Source organism: Trachemys scripta, chromosome 13 (genome assembly GCF_013100865.1).
Source record: "Trachemys scripta elegans isolate TJP31775 chromosome 13, CAS_Tse_1.0, whole genome shotgun sequence".
NCBI lineage: Eukaryota > Metazoa > Chordata > Testudines > Emydidae > Trachemys > Trachemys scripta.
This window is the reverse complement of record NC_048310.1, coordinates 16,159,282-16,186,723: the sequence shown is the minus strand read 5'-3', so window position 1 is coordinate 16,186,723 and position 27,442 is coordinate 16,159,282. Positions and strand designations below refer to the sequence as shown.

General features: G+C 39.0%; 1 protein-coding gene across 2 annotated transcripts in view; it reads left to right on the top strand.

Moving 5' to 3' along the window:
- The first annotated feature begins 259 nt into the window (after nucleotides 1-259).
- The window catches only part of CDH8 (cadherin 8), a 201,843-nt gene continuing 174,660 nt past the window's right edge, over nucleotides 260-27,442 (top strand). The window contains exons 1-3 of one of the 2 annotated variants that reach the window (XM_034788599.1): nucleotides 260-397; nucleotides 4,220-4,355; nucleotides 16,010-16,460. In XM_034788599.1, the coding sequence (XP_034644490.1) occupies nucleotides 16,209-16,460 (252 nt within the window). In that variant the 5' untranslated portion in view covers nucleotides 260-397; nucleotides 4,220-4,355; nucleotides 16,010-16,208. The remainder of the gene's footprint in view (nucleotides 398-4,219; nucleotides 4,356-16,009; nucleotides 16,461-27,442) is intronic. The other variant, XM_034788598.1, reaches the window with a different exon arrangement.

The following is a 27,442-nucleotide window of genomic DNA, read 5'->3' as shown; positions in this document are numbered from 1 at the left end:
CTGCCTCCGAGATCAGCCCAATAAGAGCTGTCAGGGGAGGCTCCCAGCTCACTTTTCCACATCACTTCACAGTTACATCTGGCAGGCAGGCACATTGGAGCGCTCAGCCCCTGAATGAGTGGATTTATTTGGAATATCCCTGCTTTCCTGGCGATGTGCTGCTGCCGCTGATTTGTGCAAAGGGAGAAATTACTAACTGCACTTTACTATGCAGGCACAGAAACCTGAGAGTCTAAGTAACCAGCTTCTCCTCCAGCAGCATCAAAAAGCATGAAAGAAATCCGGAGAATCCTGCCCATTCAGACGGACTGGTTAATATTTTCCTCTCCCTGAAGTAGACCCTTTAAATCCATTTGTAAAGTGGTCTTCGCAAGACGTTTCCTGGGTCATTGAAAGAGTGAGTATCTGTTTTTATTGTTAGCTAGTTATTTATTTCTCACTGGCAGAAGGGTTTCTCTCTGTGGATTTGTCTTTGACTTGGTGCACCTTGCATACACTGTCACAGACACTATCTGTCTGTTCCCTTATAAACAGATGCATTATTAGACTGAAGTGTAGTGGCTCATTAATTCGGATTCTTTGAAATTCCCTGATAATGGGATGCCAGGCTGGGTGTGTGGGGTTTTTTTTTTTTTTTTTTTTTAAAGGTTCAGAAGGAGTTTTGTATCACAGTGAGCTGTTCACTGGGCTGGAGAGCCCGTTTCTTCTCCGTGGTTGTTGTTGGTTTTTTTTTTTTTGTTTTTTTTTTTAAGTACAATAAATCTCTGGACTGTTGTACTGTGGTGAATAGATGCAGGGCTGCATTCATGCATTGAAGTAGATTGCAGTTTTCGTGCTGAGAATAAAAATCAGCCACCAGCCAGATATGTAAATGGTGGAGTTGGAGGCTGGTAGAATCATAAGGGGGGGGGGGGATTTTCCCCCTATTTATCACTGCCGACCCCGTGGTCCCCCCCAAACCTCTCAAATAAAGCCATGGATGGAATTGGACTGATTTATCCTTCTCCCCCTTTCAGAAGGGAAAGTATCCCTTCAGTTCTGCTCTATCTTTCTCTAAGCTGAGGTGGCAAGGACGCCTTAGCTATAAGTAGCCAAGAGAGCCATCCCTTTCCCATAAGTTGTTTTCTTTCCCTGTCCTTGTTGACTAAATAGTGAATGAACGCGGCTGAAACTTAGGAGAGGGCGCAAACCCCTTAGCTCCAGTTGCTTGTTAGTTGCATCATTACGGAGGCTTTTAGAGAAGAATGCAAGACTGTCGACCCCTAACGCGGGCTGTTCCACTACGCGTTTCATCCTCTGGCTGAGAAAGGCAAGAGGAATAGCATGTTCTTACATTCTGCTTGGATATCGCATCTGCTTGGTGGTAACATCCCAACCGGGAGACCCAAGCTGTCAGATAGCATCCCTGCTAGCTTGTATCAGATCTACAAGAACATTGTGTTCAGCTGTGGAGCATGGAAGGCACCGGATCAGACTATAGCACTGCAAAGCTTCAGTATAGAAAACCCATGGCAATTTCTCGGTGGATAATATAGAGGAGATTAACTCAAGTCCTTATTTAGGCATTGGCTACCACCATGAAGATGCCACCACTTAACACAAGCAGGGATTCCTTTGTGATTGATGGCCATTCAGTCATGTCTAGACCCTTTCTCAATTTAAACAGTTTACGTTAAGTACCAGACTAAACGGCATTGAATCTATCCAAACTGGCACATAATAGCATTATAAGGCAGGGCTCTGCTTACCAACAGGTATCAAACGCTCCATGCTCCTGCTACCCCCAATCCCCCTCCCCAAATCTTCTGTACTTCTCCCTTCCTATAAGAATATAAGAATGTAAACTTTAATAAAAGCTGACACGTTTAAACAGCCAACTTGATGAGCTCATCAATGACTAGCCATTTGTCTTCATGGGCATCATTGCCAGATGTTTCCTTGGACTGCTGAATGTAAGAAATCAAATAACATTAACTGTCTATTGTTTTCAAATCTACAACATTAGTGTTTAATAGAAAGCCGGCTAACAGCTGCTCACTTCAGTTTCAATTAAAGAATATAGCTGATAAGTAACAAAGCTATAGATAAAGAATCCTCTTAACTTTACTCATCCTCTTTTGTAAATTCCTGAGGAGTTTCTTTGCAATAAGGATCAAGAGAAATATGTGATACTTCCATATGATTGCAATCTGAAGATATTTCTCTACAGTCCATTGTTAGGAACAAGATGATATTTCACAATTGGTTTCTCAGGAAATGTGGGTTTACTGAAAATATTAAAAAAGCAAATAAATAAAAACAAGCAAATGAGCCTAATGTACTTTTTCAGCTGTCTTAATCAAAGAGAAATTATCAAAATGTCTAAATGCATTGATGGTATTTTCCATACACGTTAAAACATTACTCATCAAATCCACAAATATAAAATCTGATAACATTAAAACCCCAAAGCTCTCTACAGTGTAACCCTCCTGGCCTAATTGTGTGACCATTTCAACCTCAAAGCTCTGTATGAGGGGAACTGATTCTTATATAATATTCTAGTCTAGGGTTTTCCATCCATTCAACCTTGCAGTTGTGCCTCACTGAATGCAGAATTGCCCATAATCTTCCCCTCTAAATACTGCTGTTTGCTTTTTAATATTGCTATTTATTGAAGCAATTTTCAATCTTTCTGCAATACTTATTTTATAATATCATAGGCTTTAAAGGATTTCAGTTTCTATTGCTGTTTGTAAGTTGAGGGCCTCTTGAAGCAGAGGCTATGCTACCTGGAAGCTGTATTTTGTGAGCATAGGTACATTATGATATACGGGTGAATAATTTATTGTTAATTGAAATGTGGTGTTAGTCACAAAAAGCTACTTGTGAGGTTTCTTATCTTATAAAAAGTCATTAAATAAAATAATATGTTTGGGCTGCTTAACAAATGTTGATGCTGTTTATATGACATTCATTAAAGCATCTTTCATTTAAAAAAAAAAAAAAAAAAAAAAAAAAAAGCTTTATAGCACTATGGGAGGGAATCCTCCGCAGATCACTTCAGTCGTGCCAGCCCATACTCACTATCCCTTCCAAAAAGCTTATAAGAGGGTGTCCACAGTCACAGACCAGATATAAATTTGCTTATTACTTTTAGAGATGGTTTCTAGAGAAGCTCTGTCTTTTTTTCACCACACAATTGTCAATTCTCTAGTAAAGATATTGATTCCTGAAGGTCTCAGTGCCCTATGTACTCTTCCTGGGACTTTTTAGTCAGTGGTTGGAATTAAGGGTGTGGGGCTCACCCATATGACCCCTGATATATACAAATAAGTAAAGACCTGGTGCTATTACTTCAGCCAACAGTAAAATTGTTTTAGTTCCCATCATGAACACAGGGCGCGGGGGAAGGACATGATATATATCTATATCTATAGATAGATAGATATAGATATATAAAACAGGTTAATTCTAAGAGACGCTATCTATATATAGATATTTATGAACAAGAATGGATCTTTGACAAGAGACAGAGTCAACACAAAGTGCATATTGAAAGCACATGGTGCTGCAAATCTTTAACAGTTATGACAAGATAGAGTATCTATAAACAATACTTATAAGAAAGCAACTCCTAATGCTACATAATATAAATGTTAATGTCTACTCACAGCATTTTGTATAACCAACCATATATTATTATATATACAACCCACATGTATATTGTATTGCATTTTCCATTTTAAAGCTGCCTCATTGTAACACCATATAAAGGCTGACCTTTTGGACTAACTTTTAATAATAACAATTGTGTGCACCTTGATTATATCTGCATTTCAGAAAACCATATAAGACTTTGTGAGCTGTGAGTTTAAAAATAACACAAATCAAATTTTACCGGTGGGAGGAGAACTCTAAGACTTTTGCGTTGAAATATTTTAAGCATCATTGCTACCATAAGTCTGCATGAATAGAATTCAATTAGATGATGTAAACTCAACATTTTTTCTTAGCCTTGTTGCCATAGAAAAAGTGGTACACTTCATAGCTTTCTAAACATAACTATTTGAGAAAATTTACCCTTTTAGAAATTGAACAGAAGTGCCAATACAGTTTACATTTTCAATTATTTCCCCCCGTTCTTGAACACTTTCATTAAATTTCTTAGTTTGATAAATCAAGTAAACAGCACCAGCACTGTGGCATTTCAACTACAGATGCAATTTTAACTTTTCAGGATTTCTCTCTGAAAATGCAGTGGGAGCAGATGACATCTGAAAGTGGAAAGAAGAGCTGACATGGAAAGGTGCCCTCAGAATTAGTTTACTAGCAGTTGACTCCAAGGAGAGGACCAATTCCTGCTTGCCTTACTCGTGAGTAGTCCATTACTATCAATTACCATTTGATGGCAATGGTTCTACTTGAGGAACTGGTCCAACAAGATGCTAATTACTATTTATTAACACTGTAGCCAACGGGAGTTAGGATGTTCAGCATCTTGGTGGGTTGGGCTCAGAATGTTTGGCTCAGGATATGCAAGAAGTGAGGAGTCTCCACTGCATGTATGGGTGTCTAAAGCCAACTTTCCCCCCGAAAAATGTTAAACGTGCCCAGGGGAAAAATGCCTCTAAGTATGTTTTGTTCAGGTTTCTATTCCTAGTAGAAGCATCTGTGTATTTTGTTAAAAATAGTATGTCAGAAATTTTTAGTTCACCAGCTTGCTTGTAGTTTTCAAACGTAGTGGTGTGTATTAAATCCAAACAGGTTAATTCTAAGAGACGCTAAACAGCCTACTTTAAGGAACTCAGCTTGCAGTTTAAATCCATTTGTAATCACTTTCCCTTTGCTATCACTAATGTTTAATCATACAAACATATATGTATAAACTAAATGCTAATGTGCTGAGCAAATTGTGTACTTCTAAAAGAAGAATGCAATTCATTAGTTTTGCAGGCAAATACACATTTCTGACAGTGAACATCAGTATTATGGATTGAATATATCTGCTTATTATTTCCTTTCATTTAACCAAATCATCATTGGACCTTAATTTCTACCCTGACTGAACTTGAAATGAGTCATATAAAGCCAGTGACCCTGTGGGCTTTAATCTTGGGGAGTATGCTTCAAATATATCCAATAGGAAAAAAATTAGTTCAGCCTGGCAAATGCAAATGTCAAAAATAAATATAGGGCCTGATTCTACTGCCATTAAAGTCAATGAGAAAATTTCCACTGACTTCAGTGGTGCAGAATCAAGATCTTAAGTCCTAATTTCATATGGTGCTGTTAGAGGATATTAACCAAACCTTAGCATAACTACCATAATTACCGTATACTGTTGGCAAAGCCTGGCAATGTTTCCTTTTCTGTATAGATTTTCATTTTTGTGGCATTTATTTCAAGGGAAACTTCATACGTATGCAGTCTTTAAACCATAAAGACCAAGGGTCATTTTAGTCAGATTTCAGGTTGATACGAAAGAAGGTTATTTATGCTACTTTGCTTAATTGTGCACAATAGATGACATTCTCTAAAGAAAATCAAGGAAAGAACAATAATAGTTTCTGTCGTATGTCAATGGATTACTGAAAAAAAATGAGAAAACATATTTATGGCCTCCATTAATATTTAAACAATTTTCAATAAGAACAGGATAAGCACATCTCAGTTGCTGAACATCTGATGATAAATGATGCCCTAGACAGAGGATGGTTAACACCTAATTCTCAGTTACAGGCCAGTCTGTTTGCCTTTTAAGAGCTCTCAATATGGTATGCACAACTTGCATTTTCCCCTCTCACTTTTAAAAGTGTTTTAGGTCTTTCAAATTATGTAATACACCCGCATAAAAATTAGCATTGGTCTGAGAGATGAGATTGGCACCGGCTAGCACTATTAAATCTATACGTAGTCTAGAATTCTATTTCGGTGGAAGGAAAAGTGCTTTAATCACCGGACTGCAGAAAATAAAAAATTGAGTTCAGTCATATTCTTCCCTTTACTGTATAAACAAACTGAGGCAGATGTGACTATATTACATTTCAGTGTTATAATCTGCTAGACTGTTTTGGTGGTTCAAATGAAATATGACATTTCTCCTTCTCTCTGTTTTGAGCTGGCACCATCAGCTTCTCAGCAAGGCAATGTGGAGGTGAACTGATGCTCTGACACAGATCAGTGGGAAATCTGACCCTCATGCTCTGGCAAATAATTTTTTTTTTTTAAAGCTACGTGTGACATTCTAAAAGGCATAAACGTGGCACATGCTCTACAGTATCTGTTTATTTTAATGCATAGTTTCTTTAGTATTTATATTACATGAAGGAGCAAGAATGATATAGTCATTTCATTGGAAATGAAGTACGATCAAGCAAGTTGTATTACTGAACTTGTAAACTCTGTGGGGAAGGAGCTGTCTTTGTTTGAATAGTGCCTAGCACAGTAGGATCCTGGGCCATGTGTGGGGGTTCTAGGCACTATTGAAATGCAAATAATACATTAGGAAAACATAAATAGTTTTGAAGTGCTAAGAACAATACAAAATTAACTGATTTTGATGAGGCATTTAGAGGCTAGTTCTGGGAGATGATGCACTCTTCTACGGATCAGTGGGAGTCCTGATACTCACGTGCTTAAAGTTCACACTTGCTGAATTGGAGCCTATGGCTTTGGCAAAGGTTTCAAATAATAGTCCCAGTAATATATTATATAGGACAGGATCATCGTATCAGTTAAAGATAGGGAATAACTCCTAGATCCCAAGCTGATTCTACCCCTCCCCTCCTTCAAAGGCAAACTATAGGTTCCTTCAGAAGGGGTTTTCTGAATGTAAACATTTGGAAGAACTATGCAAAGAAGAGTTAGAGTTGTGTGTCGATATCACAGGTCTTCACATTATGCAACTAAGTGAATAACAATGGATAGTTTGCTATGATGTTGTCATTGGCTTGGAATAGGTAAGTTTGATTTATTGAGTTATAGAGTTTAAGGACAGAAGGCAGCACTAGATCATCTAGTATGACCTTCTATATATCACAGGACATCTACACTATCCAGCACCTGCCTACTAACCCAACAACTGAAATTAGACTGAAGTATTACAGCCCACAAGAGATTAGTCTGTTATATGCCACAGGCAGGGCATAGGAGGGACTGAGGTGCACCAGTGCCTGAAGTCCCCACAATGGCAGGGAAATGATAAAGTGTATCATTCTCCTTTCATCCTGACTTATCAATGAGATGTGGAATGACCTGATTCCTGGAGAAGCCTCCTCTCCCCACCAGAGCACTGACTGTATGTTTTCTCACTGAGGAAAAAGCAGAAGGGAAAGTGAGGCAGACAAATGGTGTAGATTATGAATCTCCCAGACGTTAGTTTTATTTATTTTTTTGAAAGAACAAGGTGGCATTATTTTAGGCAGTTGTAAGCTTGTAGGCTGCGGAATAACCACGTCCTCCGATGTTTTTAAAAAAAAAAAAAAAAAAAACTCCAGAGGCTATCCTAAAGAAATGATTGTTTGTGTGCATGTGTGTGCATGGGCATGTCTCTCTATGTGCATGCATGTGTAAATTCTACATACAATATAGTGGAAGGAAAGTCTGAATAACTTTTGTGCTTAAAATGCTCCTTTGTATAAGAGCTGGGAGAATTGTTCACTTCTTCTAACTATAAAAAAGCTGCAGTGCATGACTAAGCTTAAAAATTAAGGTAGCATATCCTTACACTCTCACTGAGAGTGTTAGTGTGTGCGTGGGACAGAGCAGTTAAGAAGAAAGCTTTAACACGGTGTCTCTTGGCCTGACATCAAAATAAGTAGTTCTTTTTTAGTCTTGCTTTGTTTCAGTTTTTGATGCAAACGTGAATGGGAGCAAGTTGCCACTGACAATATAAAACAATAAACTTGGACAAATGATTTGCATATATATTTGACCAGATTCTCTCCTCCCTCATGACACTGCTTTGCAATATTCTGTGTAGCTGACAATGGGAGGGTCACACTATTGGATTCTATTATTTATCATTATTCTTCATTACTTATGCAGTGGCAAAAAGCACACTGAGCCGAACACAAGACTTTGCCCCTAGGAGCTTACAATCAAATTTCAGATACAATGCAATCACTGAGAGCAGCAAAGAGCATGGGGGATGTGTGATGAGGATGCTCCAATTTTACTGGCATGGTCAGTTTTTGTGTCTTGATGGCTCTGTTAAAGCTATTTATTTTTCTGGGTTTTTCAACGGCAAATTATCATGCTGAATATTGTAGGACAGCTCATGTGAGCAAGGATTACCCACATGAATGAGGAGTGGAGTAGAAAACTTCAGGGTTTACTGAGCTGCCAGGAGAGGATTAGCAGAGAAAGATTCTGCTTCCCACAGTGGGAAGGGTCTGTATCATGTTGCTGCCATTACTGGGGAACCCTGTTAGAACCCTGAAAAAAATGGACTAGGAAGTATGGGTGGAAGTGTTGCAGTGTAACCAATACCTGCAGTGGCAAATGTAAAACTAAAAAGGATTGAGTTTAAAGAACAGATAGAAAAGAGTGAAGCCAAAAAAGACAGGAATGATATTCTAGCTACTGTGGAAAGTAAGTAAGAAAGGGCTAAGAGAAAAATAAATGAATAAATAGCGAGGAAGAAGAGGCTTCCAGATGTTGACAAAGGAGGCACTGCAAGGTACAAAAGTGAATGTTGGCTATTTAAAAAAAACAGGGGCAGTTGCAGATTTTGTACCCATGTAGACAGCATGTTTAGTTTCTGATCATGGGCCAAGGGAACATCAAGATAATGGGAAGAAAGTGTCATTGTTGATGAGTATGTTCCAAATAAAGGAAGCCAATCCGAGGATATTAGTTATTGTAAAAGGCTTCTGATTAACTGTCCTGATGTGTTTTCCTAACTTGAGTGAAAGTTGTCATCTAAAGCTCTACCTGTCCTGCAGGAAGGGAGGATCTTTAATTTATTTATAGCAGGGACTCAAGGTTGTTTAATGGAGTTTTCCCTGCAGGGCAAGAACTCCCATGTGAGTCTGATGGAACTTTGAGACTTCAGGAGTGTATACAATACAAAGAACACCATGCTCAAATCAACTAGTGCTAACCAAAGGTTTAAATGACTTGGTGAACATACATCTCGCTAGTTCTGTGCTGCCTACGTTTAATGCACATTTGCCTGTATTGAATCAGGGTGCCAAGGTGGAGTATATGAATGGCACATAATAGACTGGTCTGCTGTGGCCTGTAGTATTTTGATCTAATTTCAGTTGTTGGGCTTGGTGTGCAGGTGCTAGGTGGTGTTGGTATCCTGTGGATATAGAGAGGGCCAGACTAAGTGATCTGATGTCCCTTCTGGTCTTTAGCTCTATGACTCTACACTACCTAAACTTCTTTACTGGACCTTTGATGCTGTTATGTCCCATCTCTCTCACCATGTTGTTAGTATTTTATATCACAGGCAGTCTTCCCAGTGCATGATGAAAGGATAATGTCCTGTCCATTCTGACAGACTGTTTTAATGTATGCTGAAGTATCTGAAAAAATCCTACTTTAGACAAATATATATCTCACACTTTTAATTGTCTGGCATTTCCAGTGTAATTTATTTAAATAAATCAATACTGCTAGATTTTTAACGTAACTGAACCAATCATTTAAAAATTGACAAAATCCTCCTTAATGAAACGGTGAGGTCAGAGGACTTATCTGTAGCTTGTAATCACAATGATCAACAAGGCAGCAATGAATGCAGAATGAAATTAGAAGTGGATTGCCCTGAAGATGCAGCAGTTTGCAAGAGGATCCTCAACATTTCCTAATGTGAAGAAACTCTAGAGAGGCTGTAAAATCTCCTTGACTGGAGATCATGGTGTAAATCAATGCACTAGCAATATAATAAAGTGGATTACTTGGCCAGAAAGACATTCTGTGGTTTGACAAATCTAAAAATAAATTGATTTTTCAAGCTTTTATGACCTTACTCCATTTTCTTTCTTAGTAAGCAGTTTGTGTTAACAATTTTTACTAACTTTATTAATCTTTATAACAGTTCTATTGCATTCCATCATCTCTCTAGTACCTTTTAAAAGTTACAATATGATTGCAAAATAGCCATAATGAAAATAGTACTGGTTGTTACCAATACGTCAGCTGCCAAATAACCATAACCCACTGGTATGTTATACAAAAGATGAGAATGAAAGTAATTATATAGTGAACTTAATATCATTGCTTATTGCCCTACTTATTCTAGTCCCACACAAAGTCAATGGGACTACTTGTCTCAATTGATTAGGATTTGGCCCTTAAAGTAATTGTAATGTATCTGATATCAAGTAATGATGGTGCAACATCTGGAAACGATATTACACTGTTTATAATGCTGCAACATAATTCCAACAAGTGGTGCTTGCTGGGGGGGCATTACCTAACTTGTAAAGTCAGCATGGTTGTAAGCTCTTTGTTCTGTGTTTGTACAGCACCTAGCACAATGGGACTTTGGTCCATGCCGGGGACTCCTTGGTTCTGCCAGATTCCAAACAATAATCATGGTTTGGTGCTGCCTGTCCAAAAGCATATCAACACATACAGCAGGTAGATCCTGTTACAGAAAACAAACTATTCAGCTTTACCTGTGATTTGATTCTCTATAGGTTTTGCTCTGGGAAACCAACCATTTTACAAATATTTGATTAAACTTTGATTAGCTGAAACTGTTATCCAGAACACTCTGTTATCTGAAAAAGGGTCACATCTCCCTAGCTCTATTTGTTATATTTAAAATTCCTTTATTTTACCCAAAATCTGGACTCCTAGACTGTTTAAAATAATCATCCTCACTCTCATCTCGCAGGGCCATTCAGAGAATCAAGAGAATACATACTCTCAGGCAAAAAACTTTATTGAATTAGAATTAGGGTTGTAAGTAAATACTTATCAGACATGGAACCTAAAAAGAATATTGTGGCTTTTGAGAAAACTGAAAACATTAATGTTACACTTTCACAAGCAAACCAAATCATTGGAAATAATGGAAATAACAGTTTAAGGGCCAGATTCTGTTCCTGCTGTAGGGATTTTGTGCTGTCCTGATGGCACAAAGTAGCTGGAGAGCCTGCAGATCTGGCCTCATGAGGGGATCCTCAGATGGCAGAGAGCCACTACCCAAGCTCCACACCACTTCCTTAGGCCCTGGTACACACTGAGTATCAAGGAAAAGGGGAGCATGGCTGCAGTGTCTCTATTTCACAGCAACAGAGAGTCCTGTGGCACCTTTAAGACTAACAGATGTATTGGAGCATAAGCTTTCGTGGGTGAATGCCCACTTCGTCAGATGCATCTATTTCACAGCAATCTCTGACCACAAAATATAACCAATAGCAGTCATGGGCACAGGGAAAGTGCCATAGTACCTCTCCATACTACCTCCTGCACATGGAATGCAGCAACTAGAGTGGCAAGAACAACCCATTTCCACAACTGCCCAGGACCTTGGAGACAGCCCATTCTCTGTGTGTTGGTCAAAGGCCTCTCCCTTAAAACAGGCCTAGGCCCCTCAGCTCCAGGTGGATTGACTTACTACTGGCAAAGTCAGAGTAATGGGTTCAAATGAGGTTTGCAGTGAAGGGTTCCAGAAGATCAACCTTCATTGTGGAGATACTAATGAGTCTCCTTCATTGCGAACTGTGCATATTCACATGCATAACCGTGCTAAAAGCAAAAATCTGTGCAGGTAAGAGGGGGATTTGTTCTGTAGCCTGCAATGCCTAACACATGCTGCAACTTTCCTTTCTCACTGGTGCTGGAGAACTTATTGCACATTTATGATAACAGTGCTCAAGTTAACTGTGCTTTTTGCCAGGTTGTTTTACTGAGTTCGGTTTAATGAAACGTGTTATGTGAACGTTGTTGCTGCTGTTTTTGTTTGCTTGAAGTATTGCTGAAGCCTCTCCCATGGAGTTACACTGAGATCGGATCCAATCGTGGCTAAAGAATCTTGATGTATTAGCAATGGCTAGATGGGATTTAATCCGTCTGTACTGCGTGAAAAGTAATGGATCTGAGCTTCCTGTATTTCTTTTAATATACATCTAAGCAAATTTAGTTTTTGCAGATTGGCAGTTCAGGTAACTAAAGTCTTATGTCCCTTCTCTACCCTATATAACAAAAAGATACAGCATATGTAGTAGAAGTACAAGTGTCACACTATCCCACCAATTTGCTTCAGCTCTGTTCAGGAGGGAGCCCCCTTTGAGTGAAAGGGGACAGCAGTTCAGTCTTAATTAGATTAATTAGTTGATGTTTTTAAAAGCCCTTTGAATATGAAAAGTGCTGTGTTTTATTATTATTCAGTCCTGGGAATGGCAAAAAAGTGCCAATTAGAGCTGTGTCGAACTCAGCAGCAATCTCAGGGTGGGTTCATCTGAAAGATTTCTCTGGTGCACGTGTAACTCACAGGTTAGCGTGTTTGTGTTTTGTGCCCCCTTCTGTGTTAAATTCACAGTGGATCTGAGTGTTACAGGTACCTACCCACTTACAGAGTTTTACTCAAGCTGGAAAGACTTATGCTTCTAACTCTGGATGTCCCTGATTTGATCCCTAGTGTCAGCCAAGATGGTGACCTTTACACTTCATGGTGGTTCATGCTACCCTGAGGTTTCTTTTGCTTTTGATTCACATGAACAGAAAAATATGAAAAACCTTATCCCAAGCTACCAAGTTGTGTATTGTTTTCATCTAAGCTTGAACGTTCCTTCTCCCTCTAATTACCTCCTACCTACCTTTAACACATTCTGGGTTCCTCTCCCTTTTAAGGTCTACAGCAGGGGTCGGCAATGTTTGGCATGCAGCTCACCAGGGTAAGCACCCTGGTGGGCCGAGCCAGTTTATTTGCCTGCTGATGTGGCAGGTTCGGCCGATCGTGGCCCCCACTCGCCGCGGTTCGCCGTCCCGGGCGAGAAGCGGCGTGGGCCGAGGGATGTGCTGGCCGCAGCTTCCCGCTGCCCCCATTGGCCCGGGACGGCGAACCGCAGCCAGTGGAGACCGCGATCGGCCGAACCTGTCACGTCAACAGGTAAATAAACTGGCCCGGCCCGCCAGGGTGCTTACCCTGGCAAGCCACGTGCCAAACGTTGCCGACCCCTGGTCTACAGGGCAGTAGCTACAAACCCTCTTGTTCCCCATACCTTCATTGTCTTCAGAGTGAAGTTGGTTGTCTCCACCCCTCCCCAAGCTCTTAAGAGAGAACTGTCCTTCCATTCTGTTCCTCACCACTCCGTGGGGGGCTTAGGGGATATGGAAAGTCAGGTTACGTCTCTTCCCTCCACATTTCATAGAAAAATCTCTTCAGAGAATTAGGTTGCATTACCTTCCAGCCCTCTCCCTCTCACTCAATCTTCAGCACTGAGACCCATAACAGTTACTGGAATGGGCACTTACCTCATTCTTGTTGCATTATTGAAAGTATCACACTTCGAGGTCCAGAGGTACTTGGACTGAGTTTTAGTTCATAACAGCTCTTCTCACCTTCTTAAAAAGATGAGTCTCTCATGGCTTTAGAATTTCTTGCAAGAGGTTTTCACAGCTATGTTGTCAGTTACTGAAATACAAACAAACCTGGGAACTTGTTGCCAAGAGATGTTGTGAAGGCCAAAACTATAATTGGGCTCCTAAAAGAACTAGATAAGTTAATGGAGAATAGGTCCATCAATAGCTATTAGTGAAGATGGTCAGGGATGCAACCCCATGCTCTGGGTATCCCTAGTCTCTGATTGCCAGAAGCTGGGAGTGGTTGATAGGAAATGGGTCTTCGATGATTGCCTGTTCTGTTCACTCCCTTTGAAGCACCTGGGACCAGCTGCTGTTGGAAGACAGAATACTGGGCTAGATGGACCATTGGTCTGATCCAGTAGGCCATTCTTATATTAAACAGAACAAACCCCACAGTTTGTGCCTTTTTACTTGTTTTCTGTTTGTTTTATTAGCCTTTAAACATCATGTTCATGTTTTCAAGTTTTTCCTTCACAAACATGAATACTAGAACCGTACAATATGTATACAAAAATGAAAGTTGTGAGTCTCCCATAATCATATGACTCAAGAAGTTTAGGCTTCAAGATAAACACTGAATATCATCAGACAGTAGAGCTGGATGACATTATTTTGGCCAAAACTTTTTTCTCACAGAAAAATGCAGATTCAAGTTGAGTGAAACGTTATGTAAATTCATGTTGATATTTCTGAATTATTTTGGTTGAAAACAAAAATTACTTTTTTTAAAAAAAGCTCAAAATTTAAATTAAATGTTTAGTTTCAAGTTGAATGAAATACTTTGTGTGACCAAACAGTGTTGGGTTTGAAGTGCCATAGTACCTCTCCATTATACCACACCCTGCACACAATTTCGGGGAAAAAAATTGGTTTGGGCCTATATGAAACAAATTTAAAAAAAAATTCAGAACTACTAGCTAACCAAAACAATCAGCGATTTGTACAGCTCTGAGCCACACACACAAAAAATCATGAGTTGACAGCTGTGTACCTATCCTCCTACACTGTAGTTTTCCATAAGATTACATTTGGTTCTGAACCAGCCAATGATTATATATCAGGAAGCCTTTTACAAAACTCCAGCCATGCTATTATCCTCTTTGAGTTATATCCCAGACATCTTTTTAAGTAACCTATGGTTGCATTTAAGGTTTGTAGAGCATTGTGGCTATACTGTAGCAGACTTTAAGTTGTTAAACTAGCTTCTTCATCTCAGTACATCTCTTAGGGGAAACAAACACTTCAAGATCTTATTTTAAAGGGTTTTTTTTTTTTTAAATTGGCCACTGCTGAGCCTTTTATTTTTTCTGTCCTCTTCCTTTCCCCTCATCATGTTATACGAGATCTCCATATCAGGTTTTATTTGACTTATTTGTTAAGGTCTTATTTTTTTTCCAAATTATGTTTTTGTTGTTTTTTATGGTTTTATTATGTTGTATAAACAGAGGTAGGGGAAAGTGACTTGTAAATAGAGTTGATCAGAAATTTGATGTGTTTTTCATTTAAAAATTCTGGTGAATCAAAAGTGAAATGTTTTGGAGAAATTTTTGGAAAACAACAAAAACACAGAAAGAGAACATTCCAATGAGGTGTAAACATTCCATTTTGACCTTTTTGGAATGGAATATTTTGATTTTCCATTTCAAAATGACTTTTTATTGCATTTTTTTTTCTAAAATATAATTGAAAAAAATAAACAAGTGGAATGACATTGATGTTATCGGAACAAAACAGTGTTGATTGACCAAAAACATTTATTTTGTGTAAGTGTGTGTGTGTGTGTGGGGGGGTCATTTTGTGATAAAATTTCAAAATATTTTGGATTTTGTGCTGTTTTGGAAAGGAAAAAAATAGAAATGGTAGACAGTCTTGCAAAATGAGAAATCTGGTTCCTGCCTGCCTCTACATAAATGAAATTAATATTTTCTTTCTTAAAGTTACAATATTTACTAAAGCTGAACTATTTTTTTCTTGTGGCCATACATGAATAAAAAAAAAAGTGTTCTTGCCCTGGCTATTATGAATGCCTGGGGAAAAAAAAGGATTCAATCCTTTGAGGTACTGAGTACGCTCCATTGACTTCAAAGTGAGCAGAGGACACGTAGACTAAAAAAAGAAAAATGAGTTACCCACCGCTGTATTATTGCTCAGCTTCAGAGTTATTTGTGGTTAGCTTTTACTGAAAGGTTTATACAGGGTCAAATTCTAATATGCTGGCTCACACTGAGTAGTTCTGACCTGAAATCGAAGGAACTAGTAGTGCAGGAAGGTGCTACCAACATTGACAGAAGTATCTGTCCCTTATTTGCCTCCCCCCCTTTAAAATGGGAATTAAAATTCATTTCCTAGACACACATATCATCTACTATAAATATAAAACTGGACTTTGGCTTGTTTCTGACATGAAAATAACTAAGATTTTATAAAATATATCCCCAAGCACTTTATAGCTAACTTTGTATTACTCTTATTTTTGCAGGAATCTTGGATGACAGGAAAACCCAGTGGATCATGTTTTTATAAGCTAAGCAATTTTTGTTTATGTTCACTGTGCTGCAAACATATGGAGGAGCTGTAAGTAAATGTACTTTACTGCATGATGAACTGGATGGCTATCGTCTGGAGGAAAGCAAAATAATTGTTTCAGTTCTGTGGTGATTTGCTAAGCTTGTGGTACAATGCCAGAAAGACTAACGGAGATGCTTATGGATGTATGGACTCCATTAATAATATTATGGATTACTGTCCTTCCTTCCATTTATATGTCTCCATTGAATCAATCTCAAATATTACCAAGTGGATCCAGTATGGGACTAAGTGGGCTCAGTGGAGAACAGAAGGTTTTGAACCGTTCGAAGAGGGGCTGGGTTTGGAACCAAATGTTTGTATTAGAAGAATTTTCTGGACCTGAACCAATATTAGTTGGCCGGGTAAGTAAAGATTTTTTTTTTCTTTCACTACGAAAATGTAGAGTAGATGTTGGCTTAGACTTTCCTATCAAGCTCAAGTTTACAGCTCTTGGTCATTCTGAGTCTTCCCTGATGCCTGTAAATTTATGTTTTATAGATATTTACTCCTTTTGTAATTATGCAACTAACATAAATTATATGATCATCTGACAGGAGAAAGTAGAATGATCTTTTTAGTGGACTGGAGATTTCAGGGTACAGACAGCCTGTTCTAACTTGTATTTTCAAGATAGAAAGCATCTTTTATTTTTGGTGATAAAGGGAAACAGATGCACATATTTTTAAATGTCATTAGCCAGCATGCTTAGCCTTTCTCATCTTAAGACTTTTCAAAAAGCTGCTATTTGTTACATGCTTATATTTACATACAGTATTCAAAAGTTTTTATACTTTATGGTCACTTTTCACCTGCTGTCCTGCTACACAAAGCTTTAAAATGCTCTGACATTTCTCAGAGATGCACGTTTGAGCAAGCCTAAACACAAGGATGAAAGTGTACCTTATACAACAGAAGACACCAGGCTAAGATATATTTGTAGACTGACCCTGATGTACATGCCAGACAATATAACATCATAGGCATAGTATTTTGTAAAAGGAAGATGGAGAGCATGAGTAAAATAGCACATGCTTGCCTTGACATATACTGTACCTTGTCTATTACCAGCCCCTTGTTTATTTTTACAGCTCCGTTCATTTCTCTCAATCAGTAATTTCGAATCACACTTGCCTTGGAAAGAGATCATGCCATCTGCATTCATCATAAAGCTTGACTAGCAAATAAATGTCTTCTCCTTGTTGGATGTTTGATTTATATCAGAATAGTCAAATACTGTAACATATCATTAACTTTCTGTTTCCTCTGAATAATCAGACACATTATTACCACATTACATTGGCTCCTAAAATGTATATAAAATGTAGGCAGACAATGGGTTAAAACATGGATAATTTCATGTTAAAGCATTCTGTATCTGTTGCAGTGTACTACAGGGAATTTCAATAGTTATGCATGTTACTGAAGAAAAGACAGAGAAAGTATAGATTTGATATTTGTTCCTGGACCAATATGCTAATAGCAATTGTCACCCATTGCTATTTTAAATTGATTTTGTGAAATGATCAGTTTGGACTCCAAATCTTGGGCCAGATGGTGCAAACAGGCACAGCTCCATTGACTTTCAATGTAAACTAATGTTGATTTATACCAATGGAAGATTTATCTTAATATGCTTTGTTGCAGTCAGTAAACTATCCCAATATCAATGGGGCCGCAACACGCTTATTAATATACAATGTTCCCAGTTGCATTTAAAACAATGAGGAGAGCGTTTTTTTGTAGTGTACGTAAGATGACAAACAAGAAGATTTTGAATCAAGGCAGCCACTCCTTAGTTAATCCTTTCATAGCAGAGTTATCAGAAGAGTTTGTGATCTTATGTACCATATGTGCAGCAATGCCCAAGCATTTAAGGCTACTCAGAAGGACTGAGAGAGAGCGAGAGCACTGCATCTCAGTTTTGTGGGAGTTTATTTTTCAGTGAAATCATAGCCTTAACTTTGCTGTAATGCTCAGTAGTTTTTGGATTTAATTTCCTGCATTGTTTTAAATTCATTAATGAAGAGAAAAGGAGGGGAGACGGGACCTCAGGCAAAACTAATAAAGACATTATACTCATCTTCTGCTAGGTCTTTGAATAGTACTTATTATTACAATGCCATGATATCCCATTTGCTGGGACTGCTGCATAATTAGTATATGGCATGATAGAGATGAAAGAGAGTGAAAAGTGGAACATGTTCTAAAGGGCAGAAATTTGGGGTTTATTTCTGAAGTTAAACTTAATATTTCCTAGTAATTCTTGTCTGTGTCTATTGCTATCTCCAGAAAATCACCTTTACTTCTGCTTTTTTAAGGCCTGATCCTGAGAGATGTGAGCCCCCATAAGTTCCATTGTAGTCAATGGGAGTTGCAGGTGCTCAACACTTTTCAAAGTCAGGTTATAATTCTCTTCCCAACTTTAAAATGGCAACTGCTTTTTTTAGGCCTTCAGAAAGTGGAGGTATGGCATCTCTGTTCTCTGTCACCCTCCTTGGTTTAACTACTCATCCCAGATTCCAATTTAAAATTAGCGTCTTGGTCTTCAGAGCTTTCACTGGATTCACGCTCCCTATTTTACCAATATTCTGCAAGTCCCTTTTCTGCTTATTCTGTTCCTCCAGTCTTTCTCCTAACCACGAGTTTGCACAGTTGGAGGTTGCTCCTTCACTTCTGTTGCTTCTTTTGTCAAGAACATTTTTAGCTTATGATTGACCCTAAAGCTTTTTGGATGAAAGGCGCTCTATAAGGTATGCTTTAGTGAGTTATTGTAGACTATCTCAGAATAAGAAAGTAAAACACTGACAGGCTGTTACATTTGCTGCACTTGTGTATGTGTGTTCTACTGCGTGCATAGCCAATGTTGTTTACATGTTGCATTTGCTACATGTTACGAGTACTGTTTATATTCACAAGACACCTGTACTTGTACAGAATGCTCTGAACATACTCAATTCTATCACAAGGCAGAAAGTGCTGTGAACGTAACAGCCAAACTCCAAAAGTGATTCTAGTTAAACAAAGGCTAAATTTCATGTAGAGCTATTTCTATTCCATTTATATCAGTTCTTATATGGCTCTCATCACCTTACTATCTGAGTGCTTGCACAGTTACTGTGCTAATATGCACCAAGGACCTGCCATGTGTGCAAATCAGGTCTTTAGGTCTTTGCTCTGATATGCAAATACAAACACAAGGGTTTGCATACTTAGATAATCACACATGTACAAGGAAAAAGTTGGCACACAATTTCTAAGGCCTATATAGGGCCCTTTGAGAACTCACCCCTAAAGAATCAGCACTTCTCAAGATAAGGGTCATGCACTCCAGTGGGTGCTGAGGCCACTGATTACCTTTCAGGAAGTGTTCAGCCCCTCATGACATTGGCACTTAAGCCTGAATATAAAATGAAATAGAATACTGAAACCCTTTGGAAAAACACATACACGGGTTCAAATAACCTTTTCTAAAATATAGTTCTATCTGAGGTAAAAACACACATGCAGAGTGTATGAGTTAGGAAACATAAATGTTAGCTACCTTAAAACAGAGCTTTTAATGCTGACAGAACTTTTAACTGATGCAGTATAGCTGCATACTTATCTAGTACTATTGTGCATTATCCTTGGGGACTACAAGGTACATCAAGAATTATGCTCTCAATGTGGTCTCTCTAGCATATGACAATAATTGGAGGATGAAATTAACAGAAGAATTGAAAGCTTCTTCTTTCAAATGAAATAGACAGTCAGACAACAAGGTAGGTATGGTGGTTGAGTGAAATGAGTAAAGGACTGGGAAGGAGGAGTGCTTGGTTCTAACTTTGCCCCTGACTTTGTTGAAGTCAACGGGATGCACTGCTGAAGTTAATGGGAATTTTGCCATTTACTTCCGTATGAGCAAAATCATGCCATAAACTCTGCTGCCTCCATTTCCCCATCTTTAAAATGAGGATATAAATATTGTGTCAGGGTTGTTGGGAGGATTAATTAGATAATGCCCATAAAATACTACATAAATTCTTATTATTTACCTATCTATATTTAGTTATTGGATTATTAACATCATAAGAAATGTCATTGTTCCAATACTGTACGTATGTAAATACAATTTTAAAAACCTATATGGACACTAATCATTCACTTTCAAGTTCACATAAGCCCTGTGCTAAATGGAACTACCCTCCTGCACAAGTTTAAATATGTTGTTTAAAACAGTACAGAAACATGATACTTACAAATAATCTTCTTTCGGTCTTTTTATTTCCCATGATCTGTTCCTTTTGATTCACACGTATATGTCAATCTGCAATAGGGTAAGTCTAGATTACCTTCCAAAGGTAGTACTTTCAGCTTTGGAAGACCTGCAAACTGTGTTTTTCAGACAGCCTTCCAGCGATTGACAATCTCATTCAACTGTGGAGTGATATGTCTGATGACACTGCCTGCTGTTCTCGAAGATTTGATTACTTAGCTAGAACTTTTACTTGGTATATACTGCTGTATGTTCTTAGCCTTTTCCGCATGCATTTACAACTCCATGGCAGATGTACCATGAGCTCTGTGGTGTATCAAATGTCACTGTTCTTTCATTGGAGACAACAGCAGAATTCACAATGAAGTAGAAAATAAAGTTAGGAAATATTAAGCAACTGCACAATGTAATAAAATATGTGGAACATGTTATCACAGCCCCCATTTACCAGTCTTATGGAGCCCAAGATAAATATATAGTACATGTAACTTGTGATGTGTTAAATGGCATAGGTAGTCTACAGTGTAGTAGATAGACATTTTCAGGCAAAACCTAGGTTGTTTAGTTTATGCGTTACAGTTATGATTTATGGGTACAGTACAGGAGACAAAAAAAACAGTAGACGCACATAGAAGGGATTTGAAAATGACAGAAGCCTTTTATTTTTCATTCCTGGAGTCAATATTGAATAATTCAATAATAAACCCCTGACTCAAAGGAACTGTACTGACAAACAGTCAGATTGATGCTCTTTCAATAGGCTGCTTCTCCGGTCCCCACAGACCCTCCCAGTTCTTCTCAGAATCCCACCCTGATTTCTTCCACTTTACTTCTTTCTACCTCCAAAGCCATGTGTTGCAATTGCCTTGTCCGTGTATGTTGTGTGTATCTTTCTCTGGGCATGATCAATAAAGTAAATGAGAGTCTTTCCACTGATTTCAATGGTTTTTGGATCAGGCTCTTAGAGGTGTGAGAACCTGTCAATACTTTCCTATGAGTCTCTCAGAGGTGAACAATACAGAGGGACATGATGTGTTCCCAGGTTGGGTCTTGGGCTGGTGTGCTGAAAAGACAATGCATTGAGCCTTAAAATGGAAATAGCATCATGAATGGAAGAGTATAGCGCTGAGCTATGGGTTCTGCATTGTGCATGTTCTTGTGATCAGTGCGTCATACGAAGTATTTGCATGTAAAATTTACTTTATTTTTATGTCCTTATTTATTTATTTAATTAACTAGTTAGTTCCATTATTTTTTGTGGCTGCCTGTTAATGCTGTTCTCATTAATGTTGCAAAAGGGATCTGTATCTAAGAGGGGCTGAACTACATGCTTCTTGCCTGAATGGGGGAAATCAATGTTAAGGAGTGGAAGTTTGCAGTCCGTGGGTGTATCCTTTTCAGGGGATGATGCGGTCCTGTGTTAATGCACCATTAAGGTTTTTACAGCTAAAGGACTGTAGAAAGGGCCAGTCATATTACATACATGTAGTATTTCTAGTCCTGTTTTCTGCTTATCTTTGTATTTTATTATTTATGACCTAAAATGTGCATCATGAAACATTCAGGATTTGAAATGCTGCCATTGCTGTTGGAGTTTTAGCTTTTTCATTTCCTGTGCAAGCTTAATAGTGCATTCATGTAGGGCTTTTTTCCTAGTTATTTGTTAATAAACACTCAGAAGTAAAAAAAAAAAATACAATTTATTTTCTTACCTATTTTTAGGCCGTATCCCCCATCTTTTTTTGCTTATTATTAATGGATCACAGTGTACAGTAGTTCTCCTGTTTCGGTTATTTCCTTGTTAATGTGTCCCAGTATCAATACAGAAGTATATACGCAGCTCCGAGAATAGCTTTTCTTAGGTAAATATTGCTACAAAACAACAAATGGAGCACACAATATTTTATATGAGCCTGATAAAAATGGTACGGTTTTAATGAATTTTCCAGTGTCAGTGTAGACAGTGCTGGTTTCTTTTAAAATTGGTATTCAAGTAGATACAACCGAGAAAAGATTCCTTACTAGAATGTAATGTTAAACAAGAACAAACTGTTTCAGTAAAGTACCTGGAAGTGTCTCTTCAAAGTGTAGGCAGTTTAAAAATCATATTATTGAGATCTCATGGCTTTAGTTAAAACACCCCATAGCTAGGTGCAGAACTCAGACCTTCTTATTCCTATGTATTGCTGTAAGTACAGCTGAATGAGGGGAGTCAAAGGCTGCTTTTAGCCACTTTCATGTTCCCCTCCCTCCAATCCTGGAGCCAATTTAGGCCCCAGTACAATTTAGAGCAGCCTCAGGTGCACTGGCTAAAAATGGCCTTAAAAATGGCTGTTTTGCCAGTTGGGTAGTCCTTGAGTGCAGCAGAACTCTGCCATGCCCACCCTGACTCCCTCCCACCATTCGATCAATTCTGCTTTATTCTGCTAGAATGGCAGAAAGCAAGGCAGAATGATGGGTCTGGGGTGTGGCCCATTATTGTCTAGCACCTATTAGTGTGTAAGGCGCTTTGCAGAATACACCTGAAGGGCTCAGTCCTGCAATGTGCCGAGCACCCTCTGAGACATGGTGTGTGCCCTTTAATGAAGTTAAGGATGCAGAGCACTTCTCTGATGTGCTTGGCACCTTCCAGGATTGGGCCCTAACTTTTAGACTTGACAGACAAGGGTGGATATAATAACACACGAGGAAGGAGAGGGGTGAGGAAGGACATCCATATTGTGGGTCTGATTACACAGTGACTCGGTTTAGGAATTCAGGTATTTTGGTGCCCCATTCATATTATTATTACTTTGCATTTGTTCCTTAACATGTTTTGCTGAAGCCTCACAAATTATTTTCCCCCCCAGAAGATTGGTAGATCCGATTGAGCTGAATTCTCTATGGGGGGAACTTAGGTGCTTGTTCTAATCAATACACTGAGCCAAACTTTTTATTTTTCTCTTAATGAACTTTAATGGTTTTCAAATGTCCATGCAAAGTGCTAGAGTGACAGTATGAAAAATTGAGTGGAGTCCTCTGTGACCATGTAACAGATATGACATAATAGTGTAAACTTCCCCACACTGCTCTTCAAATGGGTTTCAGATTCTACCTGGAGGGACCACCTCTAGTGCTGTCAGGACGACTCAGTTCCTCTTGTCAACATGGGTACCAATTATTGCCAATTGTGCAGGTAGTTTTTTTTTTTTAAACAGACACCTGACCATTATGAACTGGTTTGGCAAGTAGCTTATTTCCCATAGGCCACTGAAGAACCATCAGTTGATAGTGACTTAGCATAGCTGACAACGCAGGTCGGAGTCAAACCATTAAGGTGAAGGACTGAATATATCATTGTCAAGCCCTGAGAAATATCTCTCTCAATCTGCCAAAGCCCAAATGTGGGCTGCAATGTGTGACAAAGACACAAAAATTATTCAGGCAAGAAACATGAAATATAACAGGATTCAGTCCTTTAGTGTAAGCTGGACTCTGTGTCATCACAGTTTCATGTTTCCTTGTTCCTGAGGTAAATAACTTTTGACAGCAAAAGAGAGGGAACATCAGAAAGGTGGGACACAGAAGTAACTTTGGGACTAATGAGTGACATGTTGGAATGAAGGACATTTGAGAGGTATGCTTAAGACACCCAGTTTTCAATTTGTAGACTAGAATACCTACATATATGACAACTGTCATGAAGAAAATCAGCCTCTGTGTGAAAATAACAAGAAAAGGTTTGCACAATCTTTTTTTCTGCATGGGAGACTTATTTAAAATGTCTTGGTTGTATCCAGCTGGTTGGTACCTCATGTGCTGCATAGCATTGTGTGACAGACCCAAAGACTACAAATCTGAGACTGCTGATGTTTGCTCTCCAGTTAATGGGCCATAAGAGACTTCACAGTTTAATCTTTGGATGTGAAGCAGTCACTCAGCTTAGCTGCAAAAATAAAGCCATGGACCAAACAGCACTGCAGTAAATAGTTTAGGCAGTGTTTAAAGGCACTAAAATCTGGAGGAAGTTGAAGTATGTTTTCAGGGAAAATTAAGTAAACTATTTTAGAAAATCATACATGTAGGCCCTGTTTCATCAAGTTATTTAATTATGTGCCTAACTTTAAGCATATCATTAGCTCCCGTGAAGTACCTGGTTGAGTTGGGGCCATTAATAGCAAATGTATAGCTATACCTTTCCTCTCTCCTGGGGAAACAGCTGAGCATCTCTCATGGCCAAAAAGATTCCCATTCCACTATTTCCATCAAGGCCCTTATTTCATGGCCACCACATCAGCTGCTAAAAAGAGCTTTGTGTGGTTTCCCGTGGAGAGTATCCATGCTATTCCTGAATTAACCAGAGGAATTATTAGGAGCAACATAAGAAATCCCTTCCCTCCTTCTGGTGCTAGTGTTTGCTATCTTTGTAGCACATCCAGCCCCTTGTGAAAAGAGAGTGAAGCCCTGAGCTAGTATTTCAAACTTGGTGTGCTCTGCATTGCTGCTAGATTGCCTCCAGCAATCCTTTCTGAGACAGTCTTTTATTTCATCATATTCCACCTAATTGAGACAAAGAGCCCAGTTGCAGGTAAAACCAACAAAAGGTACTTTATTTAAACAGACATTTCTTAGCAGGAGAGAGTGCCCCAATCATCTTCTCTTTTCAATCCACCAACTGTCTTGTCTCATTTATTTCCCTTTGCTGAGAGAGTAGCATACACAGAACACTGCGTATTCTTATTCTGAGAATCCCACCAAGTGGCACTAAACATCTAGGGTATGATGTACCCTGGGTATTGGAGAAAAAGGAAACAGTCCCAACCTTTAACTCAACCTTTAAATCTTTCATCAGAATGGATATAACTTTATTTCTAAGGTCAAGCTTAATAAAAAAAAAATGCTAACATATTGTAATGACTTAACATGAGAAATCAGGATAGTAAATGCCATGGAAGAAAAATTCTATTTTAGATGAATTGTGGAAAATATGAAATATAGATACTATGGATTATGGACAGATAATATGGATGAATAGAATTACATTTTGAATTGGATTCATACATCAGACACCTGCTATATGGCCCTGATCCACAGACCATCTATCTAACTGTTAAGAATCCTTCCCTTGATTTCAGTGGGCTTTCAATCAGGCTTCATATTATTATATGAGGGAGAAGCTCTCACATTTACATTGTTTGCAGCAAACATTTGATAGTCAGCAGGGGATAGCCTTCAGGACAGAGAGGTACCTTCTCTGTATCCTGTGAAATTCCATTGATCTTTTACTGAGATATAAAGTGTTAAAAATTGCCATTTCCCCTCTCTCACTTTTGTTCCTCAGGAAAATTATTGCAGCTTGCCAAAATAATAACTAAACACAAACATTCTAAAGCCAGGCTCCTGATTCTGCCAAAGTAGCAGCAGCATGCTCTGCAGTGGAAACACATGGGGACTGCTGGTGCAGATGCATCAAAAGGGGGAAGGAAGCCAGGTTGCTCTCACTTCCAGACTTGGTTTATGGCCCAAATACCCCTCTGGATCACAACATGTGTCATGAACCTCCCCACGCCTCCTGGTTGGATGGGGAGAGAGAGCCAGGCTGGACTGCTCCACCCCCGGCGCCGCCCATAAACCCTTCCAAATTCAGAACATGGTTTAATTGGCCCATCCTCCTCTACTTAAGAGCCCATATAGGAGATGCTGTTCCCCCAATTCTGAGGAGAGGGGAGAGAGACAGGCCAGATTTCCCCAAATACTCTCTGGAACCAGTACACAGACCCAGTCTTTGCTGCAGTGTTGAAGTTCAAGGTTCAAACCCGGATGATGATGTGAGATATGGGTGCTGTTACTGTTGTGAATAATATAATTGGATCTACCTTTTTTCTTTAACAAAAATCTAGGAAACTACATAAAATATATTACATTAAAAGAGTGTTATTTAGGTTGTATAGTTGAGTACTCAAGAGCTAGGAAACATCAGATCTGCAGTTGCTGGAGCAACGTTAATTTTGCCCCCTTGTGTGTATGCATTCTGATAGTCTTTAATTACATGACCACATACCATTTTTTTCCACAAGACCCTGCCTCATTCAGTGCACAGGGTGAACTCATAAGGGGGCTGACTTAAAATTGGACAATCCTAAATCTGGTATTTTCAGACTTTCGAGAGTTTGACTTTGCAACCTAACAAGCATTCTTTTAACATAGTATTTTAATATAATTATTAGTATATTTGTTATATGCATTCCAGGCTGTCTTTTTTAAAAGCATCTGTCTATTAGGCAAATGTGCTTTCTCATTACTTATGCAGTATAAGGCACTGAATGTAGATCATTGTCATGTTTTGCATTTCCCACTGTTGCTGTATCATACACACACACACACACACACACACACACACACACACACACACACACACACACACACACACACACACACACACACACACACACACACAAAAAGAAGGCCAGAGGCAAAGTGTTTGTTTCTTCCTTCATCAAAAATCATCTGAAGCAAGACTTAACAAATGTGGACTATTGTATTGGCTTTAATTTATTTTTGTTATTAATGGATCTTGATGATTTTATTGGAGGTGCTACATAATTGCTAGACTATTAGATGAACTGAAAGCAGGTGCTGATCTAAATAAACATGTATGCATTGGACTTAAACTTACATTTTATTGAGTTTTCATATGAGTAAACAGATGCTATATAAACAATTTAAAGTGTATAGTAAAATTTCACTTGGCAGGAGGGGATGCATAGATAGGTGGGGGTGAGTTTTAGCCTATGGTGAATTTGGCTGGGTTTTCTCTTTAGACCAGGGGTCGGCAACGTTCGGCACGCGGCTCACCAGAGTAAGCACCCTAGTGGGCCAGGCCAGTTTATTTACCTGCTGACGTGGCAGGTTCAGCCGATCGCTGCCCCCACTCACCGCGGTTCGTAGTCCTGGTCCAATGGGGGCGGCGGGAAGTGGCGCAGGCCGAGGGATGTGCTGGCTGCGGCTTCCCGCCGCCCCCATTGGCCCGGGACGGCAAACCACGGTGAGTGGGGGCCGCGATTGGCCAAACCTGCCGCGTCAGCAGGTAAATAAACTGGCCCGGCCCAC